Consider the following 24,888-nt stretch of genomic DNA (forward strand, 5'->3'; position numbering starts at 1 on the left):
AACCCAGGCCCCCTGCATTGAGAACATGGAGTTTTAGCCAGCAGACGGTCAGGGAATTCCCTGCAGTTTCCGACACTGCTGTCATTTCACTCCACCGCTGTTTGCTTGGACTGACCCAGGCGTTTTTACTCCTTTTTCTGTGTTCCTTCTTATATCTTGGATTTTCTCTGTGATCATTCTCTGATTATTTTAAGTTGATGCTTTAGAATTTCTTTGGGGACAGTCCATTAGTGATCATTCTTAGTTGTTTGGGGTTTTTGTCTGTTTTTGCCTAAAAACAGCTTTATCTCATCCGGTTTTTTTTCTTTTCACTATAGAAAATTTCAAACATATTCAAAGTAGAAAGAATAGTATAAGGTAGTACCCCTGTATATTCATCAGTCAGTTCATGTTCGAACAACCCTAATATATGTATACGATTACCCATGAGCCTGGGTCATTTTGAAGCACATTACGGCATCTTATCACTTTGTCTTTTTAAACAGCAACCTCATCTGTCGTCACTTCTAATATTATATCCAGTCAGTGTTCATAGTTCTCCATCATCTCATGCTTTTTGGTAAGTTGTTTGTTTTTGTGTGTTTTCAAATGCACAGTCTATGTTAATCAGGGTCCCAATATGTCCATACACTGTAATTGGTTGATGTGATCTGAAAGACATTAAGCTGTTAGTCTATAGATCCCTCTTCCACCTCTTTTTCTTTGCTTGTAAATTTTTACTGAAGCAGTGGAGTCGCTTTCTTTTAGAGCTTTCCACACTCTGGGCTTTGTTCATTGTGTCCCAACAGTGTCATTTAACATGGACCTCTGCCGTCTTCTCTACTTCCCTGATTCATATTTTCTGTGAAACAGTCAAATTCAGGTTTGATTTGCCTCCTCATTCTTTTTAGAAAGTAAAATTCACATAATATAAAATTAGCTATTTTAAAGCATACAGAGACCTCCCTGGTGGTCCAGTGGTTAAGAATCCACCTGCCAATGCAGGGGACACGGGTTCCATCCCTGGTCCAGGAAGATCCCACATGCCGAGGAGCAACTAAGCCGTGTGCCACAACTACTGAGCCGCCCCTGTCTAGAGCCCGTGCTCCACAGCAAGAGAAGGTGCCCCAGTGAGAAGTCCATGCATCACAAGCAGAGAGTGGCCCCTGCTCGCTGCAGCGAGAGACAGCCCGCGCGGCAACAAAGACCCAGCACAGCCAAAAATAAGTGTTTAAAAAGTGTACAGTTCAGTGGCACTTAGCACACTGACAGTGCTACTCATCTATCCCCTCTGTCAGGTTTGAAACGTTTTCATCAGCCCGCTGGGAATCCATAAGCTGTCACTTCCCATTACCCTCTCCCCCAGCTCCTGGCAATGGCTGATCTGCTTTTCTATGGCTTTGCTTCTTCTGGATACTTAATATAAACGGAACCATATCACATGTGACCTCTGGGCTTGGCTTCTTTCACTTACCATAAGCTCCATCTGCATTGTAACATGTATCCCTCCCTTTCCTGACAGAATGGCATCTCGCTGTATGAATGCACATCTCATTTGCCATCAGTTTATGAACACTGGGTTGTTTTCACCTCTTGCCTATTGTGAATAGTGCTGTTACAAACATTCTGTACAAGTGTTTGCTTGAATACTTTTCATTTCTTTTGGATATATTATCCAGGAGTGAAATTGCTAGGTCATATGGCATGGGGTCGAAAAGAATCAGACACGACTGAGTGACTAACACTAAAAACAATGGTAATTCCATGTTCAACTTTTTCAGGAACTTCCCTTCAGTTTCGAAAGATGCTTTACTGAAATCATCTTTTTTCTTGAAACCATAATTTTAGTTGGCTAGATTGTTTTTACACATTGAAACATTATTCCATTGTGTTTCGGTTTCCATGTTGTGAAGAAGTGGATTGTTAATCATCAGTCCTTTGACAGTAATCTTTCTTCTCTGATTGCCTTTAAAATCTTTGTCTTTGGTAGAAGATAGTTTCACTCTGCTGTGTACAGAATGTATTTCTTCTTATTTCAGCTACTTAGGACTTCAAGGTTTTGAGAAGCAATATTGCATGGCTAAAAAACAGTGATTATTGCCAGACTATCTGGGTTCACATGCTGACTTCACCATTAATTAGCCTATTGACATTAGGAAAATTACTTTTCTGAGCCAGTTTCTTTTTTATGTTTTTATTGATATAGTTGATGTACAGTATTATATAACTTACAGGTGTACAACATAGTGGTCTACAACTTTTAAAGGTTATATTCTATTTACAGTCATTATAAAATATTGGCTAGGGAATTCCCTGGTGGTTCTGTGGATAGGAGTCTATGCTTTCACTATTAAGGGCGCAAGTTCAATCCCTGGTTGGAGAACTGAGATTCTGCAAGCTGTGAGGCAAAGCCAAATATATATGTATACTATATATATATATATATATATATATGTAGACATGTAATATATAATATATACTCCTTGTATAATATATCCTTGTAGCTTATTTTATACACAGCAGTTTGTGCCTTGAGCCTGTTTCTTAATCTGTAAAATAGGTGTAATAATCTCTGCCTCTTAGGATTCTATGACTAGTCTTCAGACTAAATGAGTTAATATATTAACACACTTAGAACAGTGCCTGGCATGTAGTCACATAGCCGTTCACTTTGATAATGACAATGAGCACAGTCTGTGGACGGGTGTCTTTCACTGACTGGAAAATTCTCGATTTTTATTTTTGGCTACACTGCTTGGCTTGTGGGATCTTAGTTCCCCGACCAGGGATTGAACCTGGGCCTCCAAAGTGAAAGCGCCGAGTCCTCACCACTGGTCAGCCAGGGGAATTGCCGCAATTTTAAATTTTTATCGATTGTGATGTCTGACCTAGGAAGATCTTTACTACCTGAGCTTTTCTCCACCCAACATTCTAGTTCTGAGGCAGAATTCCCTGTTCTACTTCAGGTTGCCAGAGTCTTCGGCTTAAAGGGCTCCATAATGAAACTGAAGCAGGGATCGTTTCTGTGGTACCTTTACCTGGACAAACTGTATTGCTTATTATCCGTGAGAAATGTGAAGGCATTGGTGGAATACTTTCACCTTCTTGATGTGCACCGCAAGAAAACCTTGAATGGTCAGTACTTCCATAAGTACTTCTTCTGGGTCATGACTGGGTTTTTAACAAATGTGCAGGAGAACTTACAGGGCCAGAAACTAGTTCGTTAACATAGGTGCTACATCTTTGAAATGAAGCACAGAGAAACCCCGCCCGCTGAGCCTTGATGGCGGTTCAGTGAGGCAGATAAAACAACAGGCTCTGGGACTAGACCTTGGCTCCACGCGTTGTTCCTTGGTGACTTGCAGAAAGTCATCATCCTCTTTTAAGTCTAATTCTCTTCATCCGTAAGTGAGGCTTCTAATACTGGAGTCCAGCTCATGGTTGGAAAAGAAAGATAGCGAGGGACTTCCCTGGCAGTGCCGTGGTTGAGTCTCCATGCTTCCACTTCACGGGGCGTGGGTTCAGTCCTGTTTGGGAGCTCAGATGCTTCATGCTGCATCAGTTCACTTCAGTTCAGTTCAGTCGCACAGTGCAGCCAAAAAAAAAAAAAAAAAAGGTGATGAGATTAGATGACATACGGAAAGTGCTTAGCACCGTGCTCGGCATGCTCTAAGGGTTTAATGTGTTCACTACTGTTACAGCTATTCCTGGCGGCTGACCCCTCTCAGGCCTAACCCTCAAGAGTCCCTTAGCAAAACTTCTCCATAGACTGGGAGAACTGCGTCAGAGGATCTGCAAGGTCCCTTCTAATTCTTGGTACTTGTGGCTGAAAAGTGTTGGTGAGCTCAACCCTGCTGCTGAGTGCACAAACTAATAGAAGATGGATTGCAATACTTCAGGGCTGTTTGTTTGGCGTTTGTTTCTCTTCAGACTTGGGTATGGCAATGGCAACCCACTCCAGTACTCTTGCCTGGAAAATCCCATGGGCAGAGGACCCTGGTAGGCTGCAGTCCGTGGGGTCACACAGAGTCGGACACGACTGAAGCGACTTAGCAGCAATATAGATAAGGTAGGGCTTCCCAGGTGGCGCTAGTGGTAAAGAACCTGCCTGCCACTGCAGGAGCTGCAAGAGATGTGGGTTTGATCCCTGGGTCGGGAAGATCCCCTGGAGAAGGGAATGACTGACCACTCCAGTATTCTTGCCTAGAGAATCCCATGGACAGAGGAGCCTGGAGGGCTACAGTCCACAGGGTCACTGAGAGTCAGACAGGACTGAAGAGACTTAGCATAACTAAGGTATCCTATTCACTCATTTTAACCTGAGGGAGAGAAATATCATTTATCAACAAGGAGTTTCTTCCATAAAAATTTTTTAAAGAGTTCATTCAGTCCTTACAAAATAATAAAGATACCTTCATTTATTCATCCTTTCGTGCCCCAGATTTATACACAGCATCTCACCAAATCTTCCCAATAACCCAGTCCTAGATAAGACAACTGTAGGGCACCTTGATGTAAACAGAGAAGCTGGCCCCAAAACCCAAGGGTTTCTGACTCTAAAGCCCATATCAGTCTCACCAGTGTTTGCTGAGCAGTCTGATCTCCCCGGCAACAAAGTCACTCCTCACTGATGCAACGCCCGAGAGAAGAAGTCATACTCGGGTCTGGTCACCAAGGGACCGGACGGTGACCTGGAGGAAGGCACAGGCTTGAGCTTTGCCTGCCAGGGCTGTGGTGACGCAGTGCCCTGGATGCTCGGCCTGGAGTCGGCCGATGGAGTAACGGTATCTGTTAACTCGCTACTGAGCCTCACCGTAAAGCATTCCTCACGAAGCAAGGACACAGGCGTCACGATGTTTGCACATGGTGTGTTCCCAAGTGCTCACACCTGGTGGGACATGCGAAACCCTCAGGTCAGGCACTGTGTTGACTGGCTCATTGTACCTTTAGCCCGCTTCAGCCCGGACTCCAAACCACACAGACCTGCTTTACAGATTTAGTGGGGCCATGTCTTGTGCAGGAGACACAAGACAATTAATGTAATTAATGTGTGCATGCTCAGTTGCTCAGTCATGTCTGACTCTGCGATCCCATGGACTGTAGGCCACCAGGCTCCTCTGTCCATGAAACTTCTCACGCGACCATACTGGAGTGGGCTGCCATGCCCTCCTCTAGGAGATCTTCCGGCCGAACGTGGGTCTCTTGCCGTCTCCTGCACTGGCAGGTGGGTTCTTTAGGGCTTTAACACTTCAGGGCTTTTTTGTTTGCTCATTTGTCTTTTGGTTTTTGTCTCTTTTAGGACTGGGTATAAATAAGGTAGGGCTTCCCAGGTGGCTCCAGTGGTAAGAAACCTGCCTGCTGATGCGGGAGCTGCAAGAGAGGTGGGTTTAAAGCCCTCTGTAATCAATGGGCAAGAAGGAATCACATGTAGACAGTCACACTTGAGAATCTCTGAAATCCTATGGGTGACCTGTACATATAACTTGTACAGCCACATACCACTGTGTAAACATATCCCCATGTTTGCTTCTTCCATCTCACACTCCCTGAGACAGATGATGAGTGGAATTTCAGGCAAAAACCTTCCCTGTCCTTTACGGTTTTTTTTTCCTCCGATCGTATATGACTGCAGATGCTTTAACTAATGTGCAAAAGACACAGCTTCACTGTAGAAAGAGCAAGGCTGTGGAGTCAGATGGACCACATATGAAGCCCAGCTCTGTCACTCCGAGTGTGGTCCACAGAGCAGCAGCGGCCACATCACTCGGGAGCTTGTTAAGATGCAGACTCAGTAGTCCCGAGACAGTTTCTAATCACAACCGCTGTGTTTACAAGATCCCCAAGTGACTGGTACGCCCATTACAGCTCGAGAAGCCCCACACCTAGTTGTCACCCAAAGCTTACTGTGCAAGGCCATGTAGCTGCCTGGGTTCCGTGACAGGCAACACTTAAAGCGCCCAGCACCTAAGTGCCTGATGACAGTTCCCTTCCCCACAGTCAAGAGCATTCACATTACATAAGCATGAGGCACAGTGATGCTTTCATAGAAGAGGAATGATTTTTAAATTTCTCGTTTTAATTCTCTCAAGTGAAAGACCCAGGTGAAACGTCAGCTTTTCCAAGAGCGTGTCCTAGGTCCCCAGTGAGAACTAAGCTCTCCTATGTGCGAGGAGCGCTGTGAGCCTTTTATTGATATGTCTGCACATCGGTCTGTTCCATCCAAGCCCTGTCCACTCTCCCCTTCTTCACAAGTCTGGGCGCAGTGGGACGTGCAGTGGCAAAGCCAGAAACCAAGCATCATCATCGCTACTGCCGCGTCAACAAGCTTCCAACAGGACCATTTCTGCGGCTCCCAGATGGCGAACATTCTGGAACTGTTTCAGAATAACCCGTCTCATCTCCCTGCCAACAGATGTGCTGTTTTACCACTTCCTCCATCACGTGACTGACTTGACACGGAACCAGATCACAGTTGTGTTCAACATGCTGGACTGGAACGCGGTGGGCGAGATTGGTTTCGACCAGTTCTACATGCTGGTGTGTATACTGCTGGCGCAAGAGGTGAGTAGCCAGCCAGGCTCTGGGGCAGAGGGGGCAGAGCTCGGCTGCTGCCACCGTGTCGCTAAAGGCGGCGCCAAATTAAGAGTGTGGCCGAAGTTCTCTTTTCACTTGAAACAGGAAGAAGGAACTGGTCCATCTATAACCTAGGAGTTTCGAAAGGTTACCCAGCTTCCCTCCCACTTTGCCTTTATAAAGAACAAATCTCATCCCATCACATCGCTCCTTGGCATGCCCTTCCTTGCCCCTTCTAGCTGGTGGGTCTTAAATAATCACCAGTAATCCCAGTTGCCTCTCTTCCTCAGTGATCCCTTTCCTCAGAATATTCTGAAGGGGATGAGTGAGCAAGACAAGACCTGCTCGTCTTTGGGTACCCACCCTACCTCGCACACACTCCCAGTGTACTCACCTCTTTCCCTTTCCTTAAGGAAAGCACCTCGTGTCTTCACCATTTTATCACCAGTGCTGAAGTGTTCTTACGTAGGTTTTCAGTGAACACAAGGAAACACATTCCACTGAGAGCTGCATCTAGCAGAGCTAGCCACTCCAGACAGCATCAGCTCCCCTTGAAGGCGGATGCTGCAGCAGGGTCCGATACGCTGACACAGCACCCTTCTGGCCCTGAGCTGCCATGATTCTGCCCTGTGCTTTGAGCTCTCTAGGGAACAGACTAGTGAATAGATGAGTCTCGATGTAGCGCGTTTAGAAAGTAGCACTGACAATACTATTCCTTTCCTTATGTTTTCCTCTCAAAGCAGAACCATTTGGAAGAGCAATTTATCTTCCGCCATTCCCGGCCTGTTTTTGAGTTGCTTGACCTGGATGGGGAGCTGAAAATTGGCCCAGACAACTTGCACATGTACAACTTTCTCTTTAATATTAAAAAGCAGCAACTCAGAGACCTCTACCATAACTTCGACATCACAGGTGACCGCGTAAGTGCAGGTCCCTAGCGTGTGGCCTGGCAGCGTGCCTGCTCAGCTGGGTGCGACTCTTTGTGACCCCCTGGACTGTAGCTCACCAGGCCCCTCCTCTGGGGGGTCTTCCCGACCCAGGGAGCGAACCTGCATCTCCTGCATTGGCAGGTAGACTCCTTACCCCTGAGCCACCTGGGAAGCTGTGGCCTGGCAGCCCCTGTCCAGAGCTACAGGACTGTGTCCTCTGCCTACAGTGGGGACAGGGGGGGAGGAGGGAAGGAGAAGCCTGCTGGAGCGTCACAGCACTGGGATCACAAAACCCCGAGATGGACAGGCCTGTGGAAGAGAGGGCTGAGTAACTGCGACATCAGATAATGTGGATATAGAATTACAGAAGTTTAGAGAAGGAAACTCTGTTGGAAGTTTAGCTGAAAGAAGGAACTATTTTAATATGGCAGGAAGTGGTCTTAAGAGGAAGGGTTATAGATTTTAATAAGTAGAAATGAAGAAATTCTTAGATGGGAACACATGAGTTAAATTCCAAGAGAAAACAGTGAATATCTATTCCAAGTCCATTCAGTGAATGGCCGATTCCAAGTCCATGCTGACTAGCAAGTGAGAGCTCAAGTCTAAGCTCTGAACAGATGGACCACACTGTGAAGCAGCTCAGATGTGCCTGAACACATCTGGACTTCAGGCAGCAGAAGTAAGAAAGTGGCCCTGGTACCCTCTGAGCCCACAGCGGACTGTCTCTGGCTCGAGACTACAAGCAGACAGTAATCAGTCCTCATTACTGCTGCTAAGTCGCTTCAGTTGTGTCCGACTCTGTGCGACCCCACAGATGGCAACCCACCAGGCTCCCCCGTCCCTGGGATTCTCCAGGCAAGAACACTGGAGTGGGTTGCCATTTCCTTCTCCAATCCATGAGAGCGAAAAGTGAAAGTGAAGTCGCTCAGTCGTGTCCAACTCCTAGCCACCCCATGGACCGCAGCCTACCAGGTTCCTCCATCCATGGGATTTTCCAGGCAAGAGTACTGGAGTGGGGTGCCATTGCCTTCTCCCGTCCTCATTACTGGGGCTCTTGAATCAAGTTTCCAAGGTTTTAAATGAGAAGTGATTACAATCCTGCTCCCATCTGAAACAAAGTATCAAATCCTTTCTGAAATAACTTTCCTTTTTTCCTCCCCAACACAAGCTTCTTAATTACAAGGAATTTAAGCTGTTTACTATCTTCTCCATGGACAAATATCAGGAGAGTCAGAAAGCAGAGAAAGAGAAGAAGAAAGAGAAAGCTTTACTCAAAAAGAAACTGTCACAAGTTAACCAGAGCCAGAGAGAGAGTCTTCTTGGAATAAAACCATTTGAAAGTATAAGTAATTACAATTGTTAACATATCTTAAAAATAAATTTAGAACCTCAAAGTATCTCTGATTTTTACACATGAGGGTTGAGTGTTCTTCAACCCACAGATTCTTAACCTTGTTAACCCTGAGGCCTCACATGACTCAGCGATGTAATCACTTCTCTTTTTTGACATGTCCCAATTCTGCTGTTGCTTTTCAGACCAACCCTGTCCACTGGGTCCCTGTGTGTCAGCCACTAGCTCTTCCTGGAGCTGAGCAGTTGGAAGATGATGCTTTCCTAAGATTTGCCACAAGTGGTCCAATACTTTCAGAATTCTAGTCTCCCAATCCTTAAGGCGAAAAACAAACTTCAAAATGGAAATGCACCTCCACGTGTAAGGGAAATTGACTTTTAAGGATATGGGGACTGTGTTCTTCCTAGAACTTGAATGGCTCTTTGATGAGTTAGGTGCTTAAGCAATTATACCAAATCTACTAGGGTAAAATAATTATTACATGTCTTTGTATAATTGTAATTTTTTGTGTAAGTAATGCATTGAATAATTTTTAAGTGCTTTTAGCATGGGATTTGTGAATCCTCCCTACCGGACTGTACTGTGATATTAAATATTAACTACCATTCAGTAAAGTGCTTGCTATGGGTAAGGCAGGGCTTTAGACACATGGCTTTTTTAATCCTCCTAACCCTGTGAACTGTTACTCTTAATTTACAGATGAGGATATTGAGGTATCAAGATTAAGAATCTACTTAAGGTTCTTAATGACTCACAGAGTTCAAATTCAAGGTCAGTTAGATGCCTGTGCTTAGAACAACTGATCTAACTCACTTCAGTCCTGGCAGATCCTGTTTAAGTTTTAAGCTGACATTTCACTGGCTCAGAAACCCCTTCTGCAGAATGCTAATTACGACATCTCCTTCGACCATAGATTTGAGGGACAAACTTGGTGACTGGAGGAATGCAGCCCGTTTCCGATATACCAAGGGTTTCTTAAGGATACACCACGTAGTATAACTGACCCCAGCATTCAGAGTACTTAATAATCATTAACATTGTCAACATGCACCAGACAAGAATACTGCTTATCAAGGATTGTCATTTATAAGTCAAAGTTGTAATGACTGAGATCATGTTAATTACTATGAATATCCTTTATATTTACCCTAATAGTCATGAGATCTTAAAAACACACTGATGAGTAATGTTTAGAAACCAAACCTTCTCTCTTCTCCAAAATGGTACTATGAAAACTAAATGGAACCAGCAAAAGACCAAAAAGTCCCCCGAAACACACATCTCTCGATTTCTGGTTTATACGTGGGGATAATGGGGTTGATCTCAAGAACTGTTGCGAAGGCCAGGGAGATGGAGAGCATCGCACTTAGAACAATGCTCTTCTCCTCTGATTGGTGAACAGTTAATCCTCCAAGGAGAACACCCTCTGGCAAACAGGTTTGGATACCACTACACCTACAAGAGTATTGTACTGAGAGACTAGCAGTATCTGGCTGGAAAAGGACAGCAAGAGACTAACCGTCATTTCAAAGGGCCTCACCACACCACCAGGCTTACCTTGGGACAGGTTTCTGCCTCTTTTCACACAGTCTCAATAGCTTTTGCTACCAGACAGCCTTACGACCCAGGTGCAGTTCTGGAAGGAGAAACTGTGAGGTCTGAGGAAGGGAAGTCTTCTCTCTCCCATTTTCCCAGGGGAGCACTCTTGAAATACATAAAGGGTAACTCAACGATGGTATACTGTGGATGCTTTAAGTTTCATTATCCACAGTGAGTTAATCCACTGTGCTATTAAGGGTCAAGTTTAGACCAAGCATGTTTAGGTAAGGGTGTGGATGGCAGTAAAAAGCTATGTCACAGTTTCGCTAGCATTCCTTGGTCAGCAAAATGTACGTTTCCTGAGGAGTCTCAGCAATGGGTGGAGGAGTGGCACTGGGGGGACAGGAGAAACGCAGGTGTGGCTGCAGATATGACTCCAGCTTCAGCCCAGGGCCATGGGACTACAGGTCCACCATCTCCATCAGCTGCAAAGGGGAAAGAATTTTAGAGGAAGCTAACTATGCAACATGAAGTGACATCTCTTGTCCTAGTTCTTAGCCAAGGACTAGAAAAGGCCAAATCAACTTGGCGAACACCTGCTGAGAGGGCCGTTATCCATGTCCTGAAAATTCTCCTATAATCTCAGAGTGGGTAAGATCTTAGGAATAAAACCAAGAAGCCATAAAATACAAGACTGAGAGACAAAATGTTCACATGGTAAATTCCACAAAAACAAATGGTAACAGACGACAGAAAACAACAGATCCTATATTAAGGGCATTATATCCTTAATATAGAACAAATATTTACAAATTAATACGATAAAGACCAAAATGGATTAGGAAAATGGGCAAACAGATAATTCATAGGAGGAAAAAAAAACAATAGCCTTAAAATATACAGTACAATGCTGTTTCATTCAAAGAAAAAACACAAATTAAAATCACATGACACAGGTTTCCACCTAGACTGTCAAAGATCAAAAAGTTGGTCAGGGTATAGGAAAATAAGAGTAGACACAGTCTACAGCACTAAACTGGTAAAGATCCATTTGGAGGGCAATTCAGCATCTGCTCTCTACATGTATACAATGATCTAGCAACACTCCCTCTTCAGCAGTGTATTCCACGGCTGTACACAGACACAAAGATGTAACTACAGAGAAGGGCATTTCACAGGAGCACAGGTTACAGCACCGCAAGTCTAGAAAGACCTGGGGTGCTCCTGACAATGGGATACCACTGCAGCTCTGAGAGGAATGAAGCAGATCCAGCTCTAGTTACAGGGAACAATCTCTAAGATTCACCAAAATCAAATGCCTAGAATAGCGTACGTTATTTATGAAAAAGACAAGGCAGGACGGGTGAATATACTCACACACACCAGAGCAGTGGTTCTCACACTGGGAGCAGCAGTAGCAGCATCACCTGGGAACTCTTGGAAATGCCAATTTTTGTACCCCCCACCGACTCAGACCTACTAACTTGGAACCTCTGGGAGAGGAGTCCAGCAATCTGTATGTCTTTTAAAATCTGTGTTTTTAATAAGCCTTCCAGGTAATTCTGATGTATGCTGAAGTGTCAGAACCACGGTGCTAGAATATCTCTAAAGATACCCAGAAAACTGGGAACAGCTGTCACCTCTGGAGAGAAGCAGTGCAAGATGAAGAGCAGGAGTCAAAGAGAGACTTTTTTATGTTCGGATTTTTCCCCATGTGTACGTATTGCCTATTTTAAATAAAAATTCAACAATCAAAACCTGCCACTTCGATCCAAAATGGAAAATCCTTCTGAAAAACTGAATGATGGGTTTTGGTTTACAGCATGATTCTTCAAAGAAAAAAACAACCTGCTGAGACCAAGGCTTCAATGCAGCACATAAGTATATCTATAAATGACCATGTATGGTTTGATGCAGCAGAGTCTAGGTTCGGTGATAATGAACTTGTTATTTACTGACCTGGAAGGTTTTAAAACGTTTTTAGAAGTGTTACCAGAAAGAAGCAGATTACCCTTACTGTGCACAGCAATAATAGTTAAACACCCAGAATAAAGGCAAAGACAAAGAGAAAAATTGAACTTTTTTTTTTTTAAAAAGCACAAGAACCCTACATACTAAAATTGTACACATCAAGTATTGGTCCAATCTTATATCAATCTATTTACAATTAAACAGCACCATGGTTTTCTCACCTAGGTTAGTTAAACATGCCCAGAAAATTGTTATTCAAAGTATATGTTCCTTTAAAATAAAATAAACTCTTAACAGAGCTCAAATCCTCAACAAACAAAAAACCTTTTACCAACCATAGATAATTATATCACCAAATTTACTTAAGAAAAATAGGTTTGAACATTTTCTTCCTCCAGTTGACAAACTTTGAGAGATGCTGCTGTTTAATGTGGCACACAAATTAAGAAACATTTGGATGACGGGGGCATTATACTAAAACACCCTCACATACCTCCACCTCCACATATAAAAATATTCCTTTGGAATTAATGCTGCTGTCCCCTCTTGAATTTAGATTCAATTATCAGCAAAGCTAAATTAAATGTAGCCACAATCTTTAAAATGATTGCATAAAAAAAGAGAAACAGTTAAAGCTCTTAGAAACACGCTACATTACAATTATAGATATTGTATCTAATCAGGCTATAGGAAATTTAATAACATTTTAAACATAACATTTAAACTAAAGAGCAGTTTCAGTCTGCTATTGAAATTAATAATGGTGCTTCACATCCAAAATGAGTGTGGAGGTCTGATTATTTCCCATTTGAGAACCACGTAAGTGCCTTCTTGCCTCTGCTTCTCCATCTCATGGATTCCCAGGGGTTCAGAGATATTGTATGTGCTAGCCCTCTTCTCACCTATGGAACCAACTTTGAAAAGGCTCCGAATTAAATACAATCCTTGGCAGCTTTATTCCAGTCATTGTACAGAAGAATCAGGTTATGCCATGGAATTTTTCAGTCTTATAATCTGCAGATGCTTCTTAATTTGCCTCTTTGCTATGAAAGATGAGAGAGGAAAATTCTCATCCACCACAAGTACAGGTAACAGTGAGCTATGGTAAGCACTGAAGTATAAAGCAACGCATCACCATCAGGTCTCACTGCCAATGTTTAAGTGATGTCAGGAAATTTTTCACTAGTAAACTATGACTTGAAATTTTTTTTCTGAAAGATTGAAGACAGGCACAATTTTCCTAGGCACAGACAGAACGGGTTTTCCTTACACCCTTCCTGCAAACTGGGGGAGAGAAGATAATTACTTTATTGATTCTGTGCATTCCCTGGCCTAGTATGCATGCATTTTGGGCACAGTTAGCTCTGAAAGTTCTAAGCAGAGTAGGTAGATCAATGAAGGTATTATCTAGTAGTGACCTTCTAAGCCTGGATATGAAAACAGCTTCATTATACAGACATTTCAAAATACTTATGCAGCAAGAGGACAATAGACTTTTCAACGAAGTATCAGTTGAAAATCAGAGATCTGAATGCACTGACTAAATTATTGCCTAGTGTTCCAGAGAGATGCCTGCCACCAACGCGTTAGAAAGGCACCAAAATTTAGTGTGAACGTAAATAAGGAGCTCAACCTGTTAGAATGGGAGCAGCGATACTGAAGCACAGCTTGCCAGTCTCTATGCCTTTACGGCTAAGTATTACTTGAGCAAAGAACTAAGACCAGAAAAGTTATCGAACCTCAAGTACTGCTCTGTTAGTGTCCATTTCAAAAAGCTCAAGTTTTATAACTGTTATTGATAATTTCTGGAAATTATATTTAAGAACTCTGTATTCACAGGTGCTTGGTGCTGTTCTTCATGGGTGCAATCTTCTAGTTACAGTCCAAATCATTTAAATACAGACATTACATAGTTGTTGGGTATTTTAAAATAAAAGGTTATCTATTTCTTAACTGCCTCTTGAATTAGAAACTGTAATTACATGAGTCTCAAAGGCTGGCTCTTTGTGTTTTATTAATTACTTTTGTTGGTCTCCATCACAGATGGAATTTTTCACTGGTAATTCCTCAGAACTAAATCCATTCATATGGAATTCAGAGCAGTGAAAATAGATTTCACGCCATAGAGTAGGAAATGATAACAATAAAAAGCGGCATGAAGGCTTGGGGACAGCCAACAGGACTAGGTCAGTTCTCAACTGGTGTTGGGTTCTGCAGAGGTTGGCTCATTATAACCTGTACGACATAGTCCTTTGGGATCTTCAGCTCTTCCAATTTCATTTTGTCGGTGAGAGGTCTGCCAGAAAAGAACCACCGCTGACTGGCTGGTTCCACTCCTTCCGCAGCATGCAGCCGTCTCTTCATGTGGTACACTGTGTCTGTGCTGCGGACCACAAGTTTGAGGTCTTTGCCAGTGGAGAGGCGCAAACGGAGCTGAGATTCATACCCAGAGTTGGGCGGTGGCTCAGGAATATCCAGAGTCTCTGTGCCACTCTTCTCCTCTATCATGTTGATTGGTGGTGCCAAGCAATAGACTGGGAGCTGGTATCTGTTCCCCAGCTCATCATAGCACTCTGTAAGTGCACCTTCAGAAAGAGAAGAGATGAAAAAGGCTTTAACCAAAATGAATGCATTTTTCTTTACACTGTGCAAATGCTCAAATGTCTCCCTGGCTTGCCACTTAAAAGGGGGAAAAATGTGAAATAAGGCCAACCTCTGTCAGCGGTCTGCGACCTTTATCATGGACGGCCCATGACCAATGATCTGAAAGCATGCAAGTGTTAGCTGCTCAGCTGTGTCCGACTCTTTGTGACCCCATGGACTGTAGCCTGCCAGGCTCCTCTGTCCGTGGGATTGCCCGGGCAACAACAGTGGAGTGGGTAGCCATTTCCTTCTCCAGGGGATCTTCCTGACCCAGGGATCAGACCTGGGTCTCCTGCATTGCAGGCAAATTCTTTACTGTCTGAGCCACCAGAGAAACCTCTCAATTATCTGAGTGTTTATCAAATGAACCAGGACCCTAGCTCCTTACCCTCACACTTCTAAGTCATTTCATATCTGATTTACACTTCCATTAAAAAAGGAAAAAAAGCTTACAAAATTCCAATTTATTAATATATCAATGCTCAGACCAAATTAAGGGGAAATTCAAACTGCAGTGGGATATCTTTTTAGGAAATGAATCGGCTAACCTTAAAAAAACAAACAAACAAAAAAACCAGATCTCTAAGCCCAATTCGCCACAATAGCATCCCAGAGTGGTTCTATTAATGCCTAGACTTCCTTTGCCAGAAGACCTCAGTCCAAAGAAATCACAAACTAGAGATGACAAGCTTACCAGCTGCCACTGGCTCATGGCTTATATGTGAATCTCATTAGCACAATTACCACAGAAGTGGCTGAGGTGTTTTATTTACCCTACTTGTTAGTCAGTCTGTTACAGAGAAGCTACGGGTTACAAAGGAAGAATAAAAGAAGTATGTTTATAACCCGCTGCTCAGGGGAGGGGATAAAAAGTGTTTGCGGTTTAAAAGAAGATATTCATGGTTAATTTCTTTATAAACTGCATTGTAATTACCAGAGCTTCCCTTGGGGAACTTGAGGGCATACTGAATGAACGCTTTATTGTAAGGTATTCATAATGTGTCCTTTGTTCAATATAGATAAAAACCAAAAACATCTATATTCGAAACACTCATACACAGGCTAATGAACATGGGAAGTGGGACACTGAGAAATGGTTATCAATGAACAGGTGAGTTAATAAACTGATCTCTGTGGTCACTATCAACAGGCTGAAAATACAAAGAATTCCACATGAGACTGGAACAGTCACCAGCGCACCAAGGGCTGACCTGGGCCTGCCTTCTAAGCTGTGTTACGACGGGCTGGGGTGACACCTCAGTCACCAAGCACTCATCCCCGTGAATCTCCCCTTCCTCTGCGTTTAATGTCCAGCCTCTGTGTTGTTCACTAGTTAATCTGAACACTGCTACGAAACTGCAGAGATGGACACGTTTCAAGCCCAGCTGTGATCACCAGCAGTTTCCTAAACTAGCAGCCATCACACTGTAGTATGTTATTTATAAAATCAGCTGTGCAAACTTCGCTGTGTACATACTTGATACAGCCTTGTTCTAAGGCAAAGAAACCTACCAGTGTCTTTCAGATGGCCTGATCATTAGGAAAACTAGCAAAGAGAAGGTGGAGAGTTCATTACAGACTTATCATCTCTCTCAGGAAAATACCTTCAGACACACATCCCACTGATACCAGCCGGATAGGTACAAGAGCATATAAATATTTACATGCATGCATGCTAAGATCCTTCAGTTGTGTCTGACTCTGTGCAACTCCATGGACCGTAGCCCGCCAGGCTCCTCTGTCCATGGGATTCTCCAGGCAAGAAAACTGGAGTGGGTAGCAATGCCCTCCTCCAGGGGATCTTCCTGACCGGGGGATCAAACCAGAGTCTCCTGCATCTCCTGCATTGCAGGCAGATTCTTTACCACTGAGCCACTGGGGAAGCCCATATATTTACATAACTGTTCTATTTAAAGAAAGTTCTCTTAGAGAGGCACCATTCTACACCTTGGTTTTGGTTGCTTCTTTTTGACCATGCAGTAAGACATGCAGGATCTTAGTTCCCTGACCAGGATCAAGTCTGTGCGCCCCTGCAGTGGAAGCGGGACATCTTAAATGCCAGGGAAGTCCCAGGAGACCAAGCTAAATCTCTACTTTTGGAATCAAGTGACCATGACGATATTCCCAGCCTTGTTATTAATTAGGTGTACAACCTCAAGCAACACTCTTTAACCTCAAATACTTTTCTCAATTAGCTAAATGAGGCAGGATAAAAATGACCTCTAAATTGGTTTCCAGGTTTATACATGCTGCTTCATATTCATGCACCACAAGAGACAGAGAAGAAGAAAGCAAACCAAAGCTGTCAAACTGTAGGCAGAATCATGTTTTGACCAAAAAGCAGCCTGCATTTTTAGCCTCCTGAGAAACGAGGGCGAGGGGCACTGTGGCAGCGTCTTGCACAGGGCTGGGCAGCAGTGCAAGCCAACCTTATGACAGATGTACAGCTGACCAGGCACTGTGGGCTTCCTAGACCTAAACACTCACTTCATCATCACAGCGGAAAGCTGAGTCTTTCCCCACCTGCCCTTCAGCCCAGTAAGTCAAGGGTTCAGTTTTCAGATTCAAATGGCTAAGAATAAAAACTCCATGAAGAGGTACAGCTGGATGGCATATCTTCTTATTCCAGCTCAGGAAGCCTCACATCTATAATGGTGGAAATAAACTATCCAGATTCTACTGCTAAGAAGCTCCTATATTCCGATATTTTGGGGAAAGGTAACACAAAGGACAGAAATGGTATGGACCTAACAGAAGCAGAAGATATTAAGAAGAGGTGGCAAGAATACACAGAAGAACTGTACAAAAAAGATCTTCACGACCAAGATAATCACAATGGTGTGATCACTCACCTAGAGCCAGACATCCTGGAATGTGAAGTCAAGTGGGCCTTAGAAAGCATCACTACAAACAAAGCTAGTGGAGGTGATGGAATTCCAGTGGAGCTATTTCAAATCCTGAAAGATGATGCTGTGAAAGTGCTACACTCAATATGCCAGCAAATTTGGAAAACTCAGCAGTGGCCACAGGACTGGAAAAGGTCAGTTTTCATTCCAATCCCAAAGAAAGGCAATGCCAAAGAATGCTCAAACTACTGCACAACTGCACTCATCTCACATACTAGTAAAGTAATGCTCAAAATTCTCCAAGCCAGGCTTCAGCAATACATGAACCGTGAACTTCCTGATGTTCAAGTAGGTTTTAGAAAAGGCAGAGGAACCAGAGATCAAATTGCCAACATCTGCTGGATCATGGAAAAAGCAAGAGAGTTCCAGAAAAACATCTATTTCTGTTTTATTGACTATGCCAAAGCCTTTGACTGTGTGGATCACAATAAACTGTGGAAAATTCTGAGATGAGAATACCAGACCACCTGACCTGCCTCTTGAGAAACGTATATGCAGGTCAGGAAGCAACAGTTAGAACTGGACATGGAACAACAGACTGGTTCCAAATAGGAAAAGGAGTACGTCAAGGCTGTATATTGTCACCCTGCTAATTTAACTTATATGCAGAGTACATCATGAGAAAAACTGGGCTGGAAGAAGAACAAGCTGGAATCAAGATTGCTGGGAGAAATATCAATAACCTCAGATATGCAGATAACACCACCCTTATGGCAGAAAGTGAAGAGGAACTAAAAAGTCTCTTGATGAAAGTGAAAGAGGAGAGTGAAAAGGTTGGCTTAAAGCTCAACATTCAGAAAACGAAGATCATGGCATCTGTTCCCATCACTTCATGGGAATTAGATGGGGAAACAGTGGAAACAGCGTCAGACTTTATTTTGGGGGGCTCCAAAATCACTGCAGATGGTGACTGCAGCCATGAAATTAAAAGATGCTTACTTCTTGGAAGGAAAGTTATGACCAACCTAGATAGCATATTGAAAAGCAGAGACATTACTTTGTCAACAAAGGTCTGTCTAGTCAAGGCTATGGTTTTTCCAGTGGTCATGTATGGATGTGAGAGTTGGACTATGAAGAAAGCTGAGCACCGAAGAATTGATGCTTTTGAACTGTGGTGTTGGAGAAGACTCTTGAGAGTCCCTTGGACTGCAAAAAGATCCAACCAGTCCATTCTGAAGGAGATCAGCCCTGGGTGTTCTTTGGAAGGAATGATGCTGAAGCTGAAACTCCAGTACTTTGGCCACCTCATGCGAAGAGTTGACCCACTGGAAAAGACTCTGATGCTGGGAGGGATTGGGGGCAGGAGGAGAAGGGGACGACAGAGGATGAGATGGCTGGATGGCATTACCGACTCGACGGATGTGAGTCTGAGTGAACTCTGGGAGTTGGTGATAGACAGGGAGGCCTGGAGTTGCAAAGAGTCGGACACGACTGAGCAACTGAACTGAACTGAACTGACTGAACTTCAATTTATCTAACATGAAATTTTCTGGTTTACTCTGTTCTTCACTTCTGCCAGTCAAATTATATTGGAAACTGAATTATAAATATGTTCCAGTTTTAAACTAAAAAATAAATATGTAAAAAATTCAGGCCATGAAGTCAAATATTATTTACTTATATTTTTAGACTAGTTTTATGGATTACCCTCTACCCTCATTAAATATCTGAGTCCATAAAGTATCAAAAAATTAATCAATATAGACCAGAGCTGAATACTACCCCAGAATTACCTATACAGAGCAGAATGACTCCTCTGTAAGCTCAAACTCTTTTGAACAACACATTCCCAAATCCCCCACCATTTTATGGCCCTGTATCTTTTTATTAAAGACAAAACTAACGGTATTCTCTATCACTTACTGAACACCTAGAAGTGTTAAGGTATGTCACTGGTGCTGAGTACAGAAGGTTACGAGAAACCCACGACTGTCCTCGATCCCCAGGAGCTTATCATCAAGGAAAGCAGACACAGCATAACCAGCAAGGATTTAAACACACATTGATGCACTGAAAACCAGGCACAGGAGCCAAGGCATCACACCGCAGTAATGGGGCCAGAGCTGGGAGAGCCAAGAGAGAAAAAACTCTACAAAAATAACGAGTTCTAGCATGGCACAGGGAGCTTCCCTGGTGGCTCGGGCAGTAAAGAATCTGCCTACAACCCAGGAGACCTGGGTTCAGTCCCTGGGTTGGGAAGATCTCCTGGAGAAGGGAACGGCTACCCACTCCAGTATTCCTGCCTGGAGAATTCCATGGACAGAGGGGCTACATACAGTCCATGGGGTCACAAAGAGTCGGACATGACGGCACAACTAACACTTTACTTCACTATAGGCATGACACAATACACATGAAGGGCATCCCAAGAAATGTGAATTATATGGAAATAAGAATTAATATAGGTATGGAATAAAAAGCGGCTTTGCTGAGGTGAAATGCAGAATCAACTGTGTGAAATTACTAAACAGCAACAGTGAAAATCTAATAGGAGGGTTAGGGAGTTTAGACTTAATACTATAGAAAATTTCTAAAGGTGGCTAATATTAGTCCATCAGTTACTCCTACAAACACTGAGTGCCTACTATATGCCAAGCAATATCATGCCAGTGAACAAGACAAAGCCTAAAGATTCTTTTATTATTTGCATGAAACGAGAGTGACTGACTGGAATTAGGGGAACCAGCTTAAATGATTGCCTAACAATGGAAAGAAATGTATCTGAAAGAACTGGTGGTAACTGGCAGGACCTAATGATAGACTGTGTGTGTGCTTAGTTGCTCAGTCGTGTCCGACCGTATAGCCTGGCAGGCTCCTCTGTCCATGGAGATTCTTCAGACAAGAATCCTGGAGGGGGTTGCCATGCTCTCCTCCAGGGGATCTTCCCAACCCAGAGATCGAACCCAGGTCTCCCACACTGCAGGCGGATTCTTTACCATCTGAGCCACCAGGGAAGCCCAATGATAGTTTAGGAGAGGCAAGTCACCTAACTAGGAAATGAAAGTGATAAAGAATTCAGGGTTACAAGACTGCTTAGTCTTAACTGCTGTAGGTACGGGGAGATACTTCAATCGAGTTATCTGAAGGTAACTGAAGCAGCATACCGGGAAAAAGGTAAAAGCCGTGTGTACAGTAATAATCTTGAATGTACAAGCTTAAACATAAAAGCAAACACTTGGGGGCTTACTAGCTCTGTCTGGGCACTTTATATACAATGACGTTTAATCCTCACAATGACCCTGTAAAGTGAATTTATCATACTCATTTTACAAATGGGAACACTGAAGAAGAGAGAGGTAAGCTTGTCCTGGGTCGGACAGTAACAGAGTAAAATAATCTGATTCCTGAAGAAGTAAATGCATGACTCACGGATAAGGCTTCAGGGCTTGTAACAGCTCTACTGGACTCTCAGGTCAATGATACGGCTAGTGGGAGGAAGAAATGCTCCTGGAAAAAGGCAGAGGACAGACACAAGAGGGATGAAAAGCCAACCGCGAGCCACAAGGCGCAGCGCAGCCCAGAATGCATCTGCCAGTGCTGTTAGTGGCCGAGCAGAGGAGGACACAGGAGAGGAGGCGGGAGGAAGTGGTGACCAAGGCATGGCAGCGCTCTGAAGCCACCACGTGTAGTGACGAAATGGACATATTGCTGCCAATGTTTCATCTGCAATATTTGAGAGGAGAGTGTGAAAAACAGAGTATGGTTAGAAGATGGATAGTTTCCCTTAAAGAAACCCTGTGTATAAACACAAAAGGGAAGGGACCACTCTAAAAGCTGCTAACATAAGGATTTTTTTTAACCTTTCCAAAAATCTCTCCTAGCTATGTTTGCGTTTGCAATTTACAAAAGGTTTTTAATTATCACCCACTGACCACTGATGGTGCAGTTCATCTAACAGTTCTCCACGAGTTCTAAAGATGTTCTAGCCAGGGTTGCTTAGATTGCTCGCCAAATGTTCTTTGTGGAAGTACACCTGTCTTTTACTCCTCCTTCTCCTCACAACACCATTATAGGCCTCAACCGAGTCCTAGCAGAGAGACAGATGGCCACAGGGATAACTGCCGCCAGGCCGCTGCTTCCCCTGGTTAGGAAGCCCCGAAAGCTCCCCAGGGCAGAAGAAAGCTGCCAAGACTACCTTCTGTCCTGATCTCATGCATAATTGTTTGAAGTTGTTTTTACTTATCTTCTATCTAGATGACTGGCTCAGATGTTAAATTTTCCTTGTTTTCTATGGCTGCTTTTAATTTGGCTGCAAAATATTTCACAAGAAAATTATAAAGACAAGACTAAATTAAATACCAAATAATAAAAATAGCTTTATTAAATGTCATAACAGCTAACACTTTACTCTTTCTCAAGCAGTCTTTCAGATTACAAAAAAAGACATCTTTTTAAGCATTCAAAGGCCTCACTGGTTTTCCCTCTATGTTTAAGACCAGCTAGCTCTTCAAACTTTTACTATGTGAGACTTGCAGTGTTACATGATCAAATTTGAAAATCAAAGTTGAAAATCAATTTTTATGGAAGGAAACTTTTGAGGACATTAAAATGTTATTTTGATTGCAGTCATGGGTGTTTACATGTCAAACAAAGCTGATCAAACTGTATACTTCAAATATGTGTTATTTAGTGTTCTTCAATATACCTTAATATTGTTGAAAACATTTATTGATAATATTGAAAACATACTGGCAATCTGATGGAGGAAATCTCTCTCCCAAAATTAATCAGGAAAGCTGTGTGCTAGAAATGCAAGGCTTGCATCACACTTGGGGGTTCTTCCAAGGATGAAAAAGGAGGTCTTTATTTTTGGCTTCACTGTTCAAAGTGACCAAGAAAGCATGGACTCTTCAAAAACCATGACTTCCTAAAGCAACAGAAGACCTACACGTAAGTAACTTGGACACAGCTAAAAAGGAAAAGAACCCTGAAGCAACAAAGAACGGGAAGGAAAGAAATCCTGGGTTAGACCTGTGACTCAGGCAGCCCACCGTTCAGTCTGTCAGAGGAACAGAAGATTGGAAAAGCAGCAAATCTGACAGAATGAACAGCGGCTCTGGAGCTGTCACACCAAAATTTGTTTGGCTTCTAATCTTAGACATAGTCAGTTTCCTCAAGGACTACAGTTATCTACCTCACAAAGTTAAGGATTAAATAATAAAACACATGCAAAATTGACCACTACATATAATGAACTCATAGAAACATTCAATAATGTCAGTTCCCTTCTCAAGGAAGTTTTAAATCTCAGAACTAGACTTATTGGGGGGGGGGGGAGCTCACCAACAGCAGTATCACAAAGGATCAAACAATTTCATCATGTTTGAGTCCACTGCTTTAGGCTTCACGAGGTCCTCTGTAAACACCACAATGTCAAAAGGGCCATCAAAATTACCCTTCATCCAGATATTATGAGCAGTCTTTCAAAACTAACAAATTACAGGCTCCCTCATGCAAACTCTTTACTGGGAATTAAATTAAGCTTATGTCTGGTAATCAAGCTTATGTCTGGTAATCAGGCTTTAGGAGAAGCAGGTTCTGGTATCTTATCCCACCAAATTAGCTACTAAGACCGGGATTCAGAAGCACCAAGACGATAATCTCTTCTAGCAAGCACAGGTGAAAAGTGACTTAGTCTGGATGCATTACCAAAGTCGTATGAAGGTTCGACCATGACTAAGAGCTTGTGTAGCATCTGGCCACATTTCTAAGAAGACACTGATCTTTTAAATCCAGCTCCTTAAAAGGACAGAGGAATAGATCAGCAGCACTTGTATCTGGTTTATTTAGCTGACCCAGCTTTACAGAAGTAGGAGCTGAGGTAGTATATGTCTTGGGACCACATCAGAAATCCTTCTTTCCCTCCATTCTCACCACCCAGAATGGAAGAAAGGAGGTCTTCTTCAGAGACAAGCCTACTGAGTCAGGGGCAAACTCCCACCTCAGCTATTTTAGGGACTTTGTTGCTTTATCTGAAGAAAAAGGGTGACAGCAGCTGAGGAGCAGATAAAGCTACATTGTGTTATTCCAAATCATTTTTGTCTTTCTGAAGATAAAGAGAGGAAAAGGATACAACGTTTATGATAAATCAGCCATCAGATCCTTTATTAAGACCCTGTTTCATTTCCAGATACAAGTCTGGTAAAAATTCCCTGTCTCTCCTGTATGTACAGGAGGTTCATGCTTCTGTTCTTAAAATTTTACCTTCATGAATTAAGTTTATTAAATGACAAATTCTCATAGGGACCTTTAAAGGACTCAGAATTCATGACTTGCTTCTTAATGGGCCTCTAACACACTAATGCATTTCCTGCCTGTCTTAGAGAATCCACTTGTTTCTCTTTACTATTAATAGAACTATATCATTTTAAAGTACTCTGTATAGTGTGGGAGGGACTTAAAATGGTAGATATGGAATTAACACTGGAGATTACTTGTGCAGTAACTTCACAGAAAACACAGATGAAATGACTTGACCTTGTAATTTAACTGCTTTAGTTAGTTAGATCTAGGGCTTGAGTTTAAAACCCAACTTCATGACTTCTGCCTCGGAAAAATGACAGAACTTCCCTGTGCCTCAGTTTTCTCATGTTTAAAACAGGTACTGCTGCAGGTGGTTATCACAGGATGAAAATTAAATAGTGTCAACTCAAAACACAAATTGATAGTATTTTATTATTCTGATTCTCAGTCCACGATTTTTTATCATGTTGGTTCCCTAAATACAGAAATGCTTTCCATTAATGATACTTATAAGTTCCCTGGTTTTTAAAAACTTAAACTGCATTATATGTAATTTAATTTATTCACATTTGATATATTTTGCAGTAAGAAAGACCAGGAAAAAGGGAAAAAAACCTGGACAACTCCTTTTCCACCTGTATTTTGAAGGTGATTAAAAAAGAGGTATGTTTTAAAGAATACCATTTTCTACTTCTCATATCCTGAAGCATGAAAAAGGACAAAAGAAGTTGGCCTTCAAAAGTTCATCTGAAGA

General features: G+C 42.7%; 2 protein-coding genes and 1 long non-coding RNA gene across 3 annotated transcripts in view; 1 reads left to right on the top strand and 2 right to left on the bottom strand.

Moving 5' to 3' along the window:
• Nucleotides 1-2,843: 2,843 nt before the first annotated feature.
• LOC138421692 (uncharacterized) lies at nucleotides 2,844-8,516 on the bottom strand. Its single transcript, XR_011249598.1, has 3 exons — nucleotides 6,947-8,516; nucleotides 4,558-4,867; nucleotides 2,844-3,545 (listed from the first exon to the last, which is right to left on the bottom strand). It is a non-coding gene; the product is annotated as an uncharacterized lncRNA (long non-coding RNA).
• On the top strand, nucleotides 2,979-9,465 carry EFCAB9 (EF-hand calcium binding domain 9). The gene is made up of 4 exons (XM_069556056.1): nucleotides 2,979-3,114; nucleotides 6,392-6,540; nucleotides 7,296-7,472; nucleotides 8,650-9,465. The coding sequence occupies exons 1-4, from the start codon at nucleotides 2,979-2,981 to the stop codon at nucleotides 8,842-8,844; spliced, it is 657 nt and encodes a 218-aa protein (XP_069412157.1). The 3' UTR covers nucleotides 8,845-9,465.
• A 2,974-nt stretch (nucleotides 9,466-12,439) lies between these two features.
• Nucleotides 12,440-24,888, bottom strand: part of UBTD2 (ubiquitin domain containing 2) — a 60,038-nt gene continuing 47,589 nt past the window's right edge. The window contains exon 3 of the mRNA XM_069556055.1: nucleotides 12,440-14,927. Coding sequence (XP_069412156.1) covers nucleotides 14,530-14,927 — 398 coding nt within the window. The 3' untranslated portion in view covers nucleotides 12,440-14,529. The remainder of the gene's footprint in view (nucleotides 14,928-24,888) is intronic.

The sequence above is a fragment of the Ovis canadensis genome, chromosome 16 (assembly GCF_042477335.2).
Source record: "Ovis canadensis isolate MfBH-ARS-UI-01 breed Bighorn chromosome 16, ARS-UI_OviCan_v2, whole genome shotgun sequence".
NCBI classification, from domain to species: Eukaryota; Metazoa; Chordata; class Mammalia; order Artiodactyla; family Bovidae; genus Ovis; species Ovis canadensis.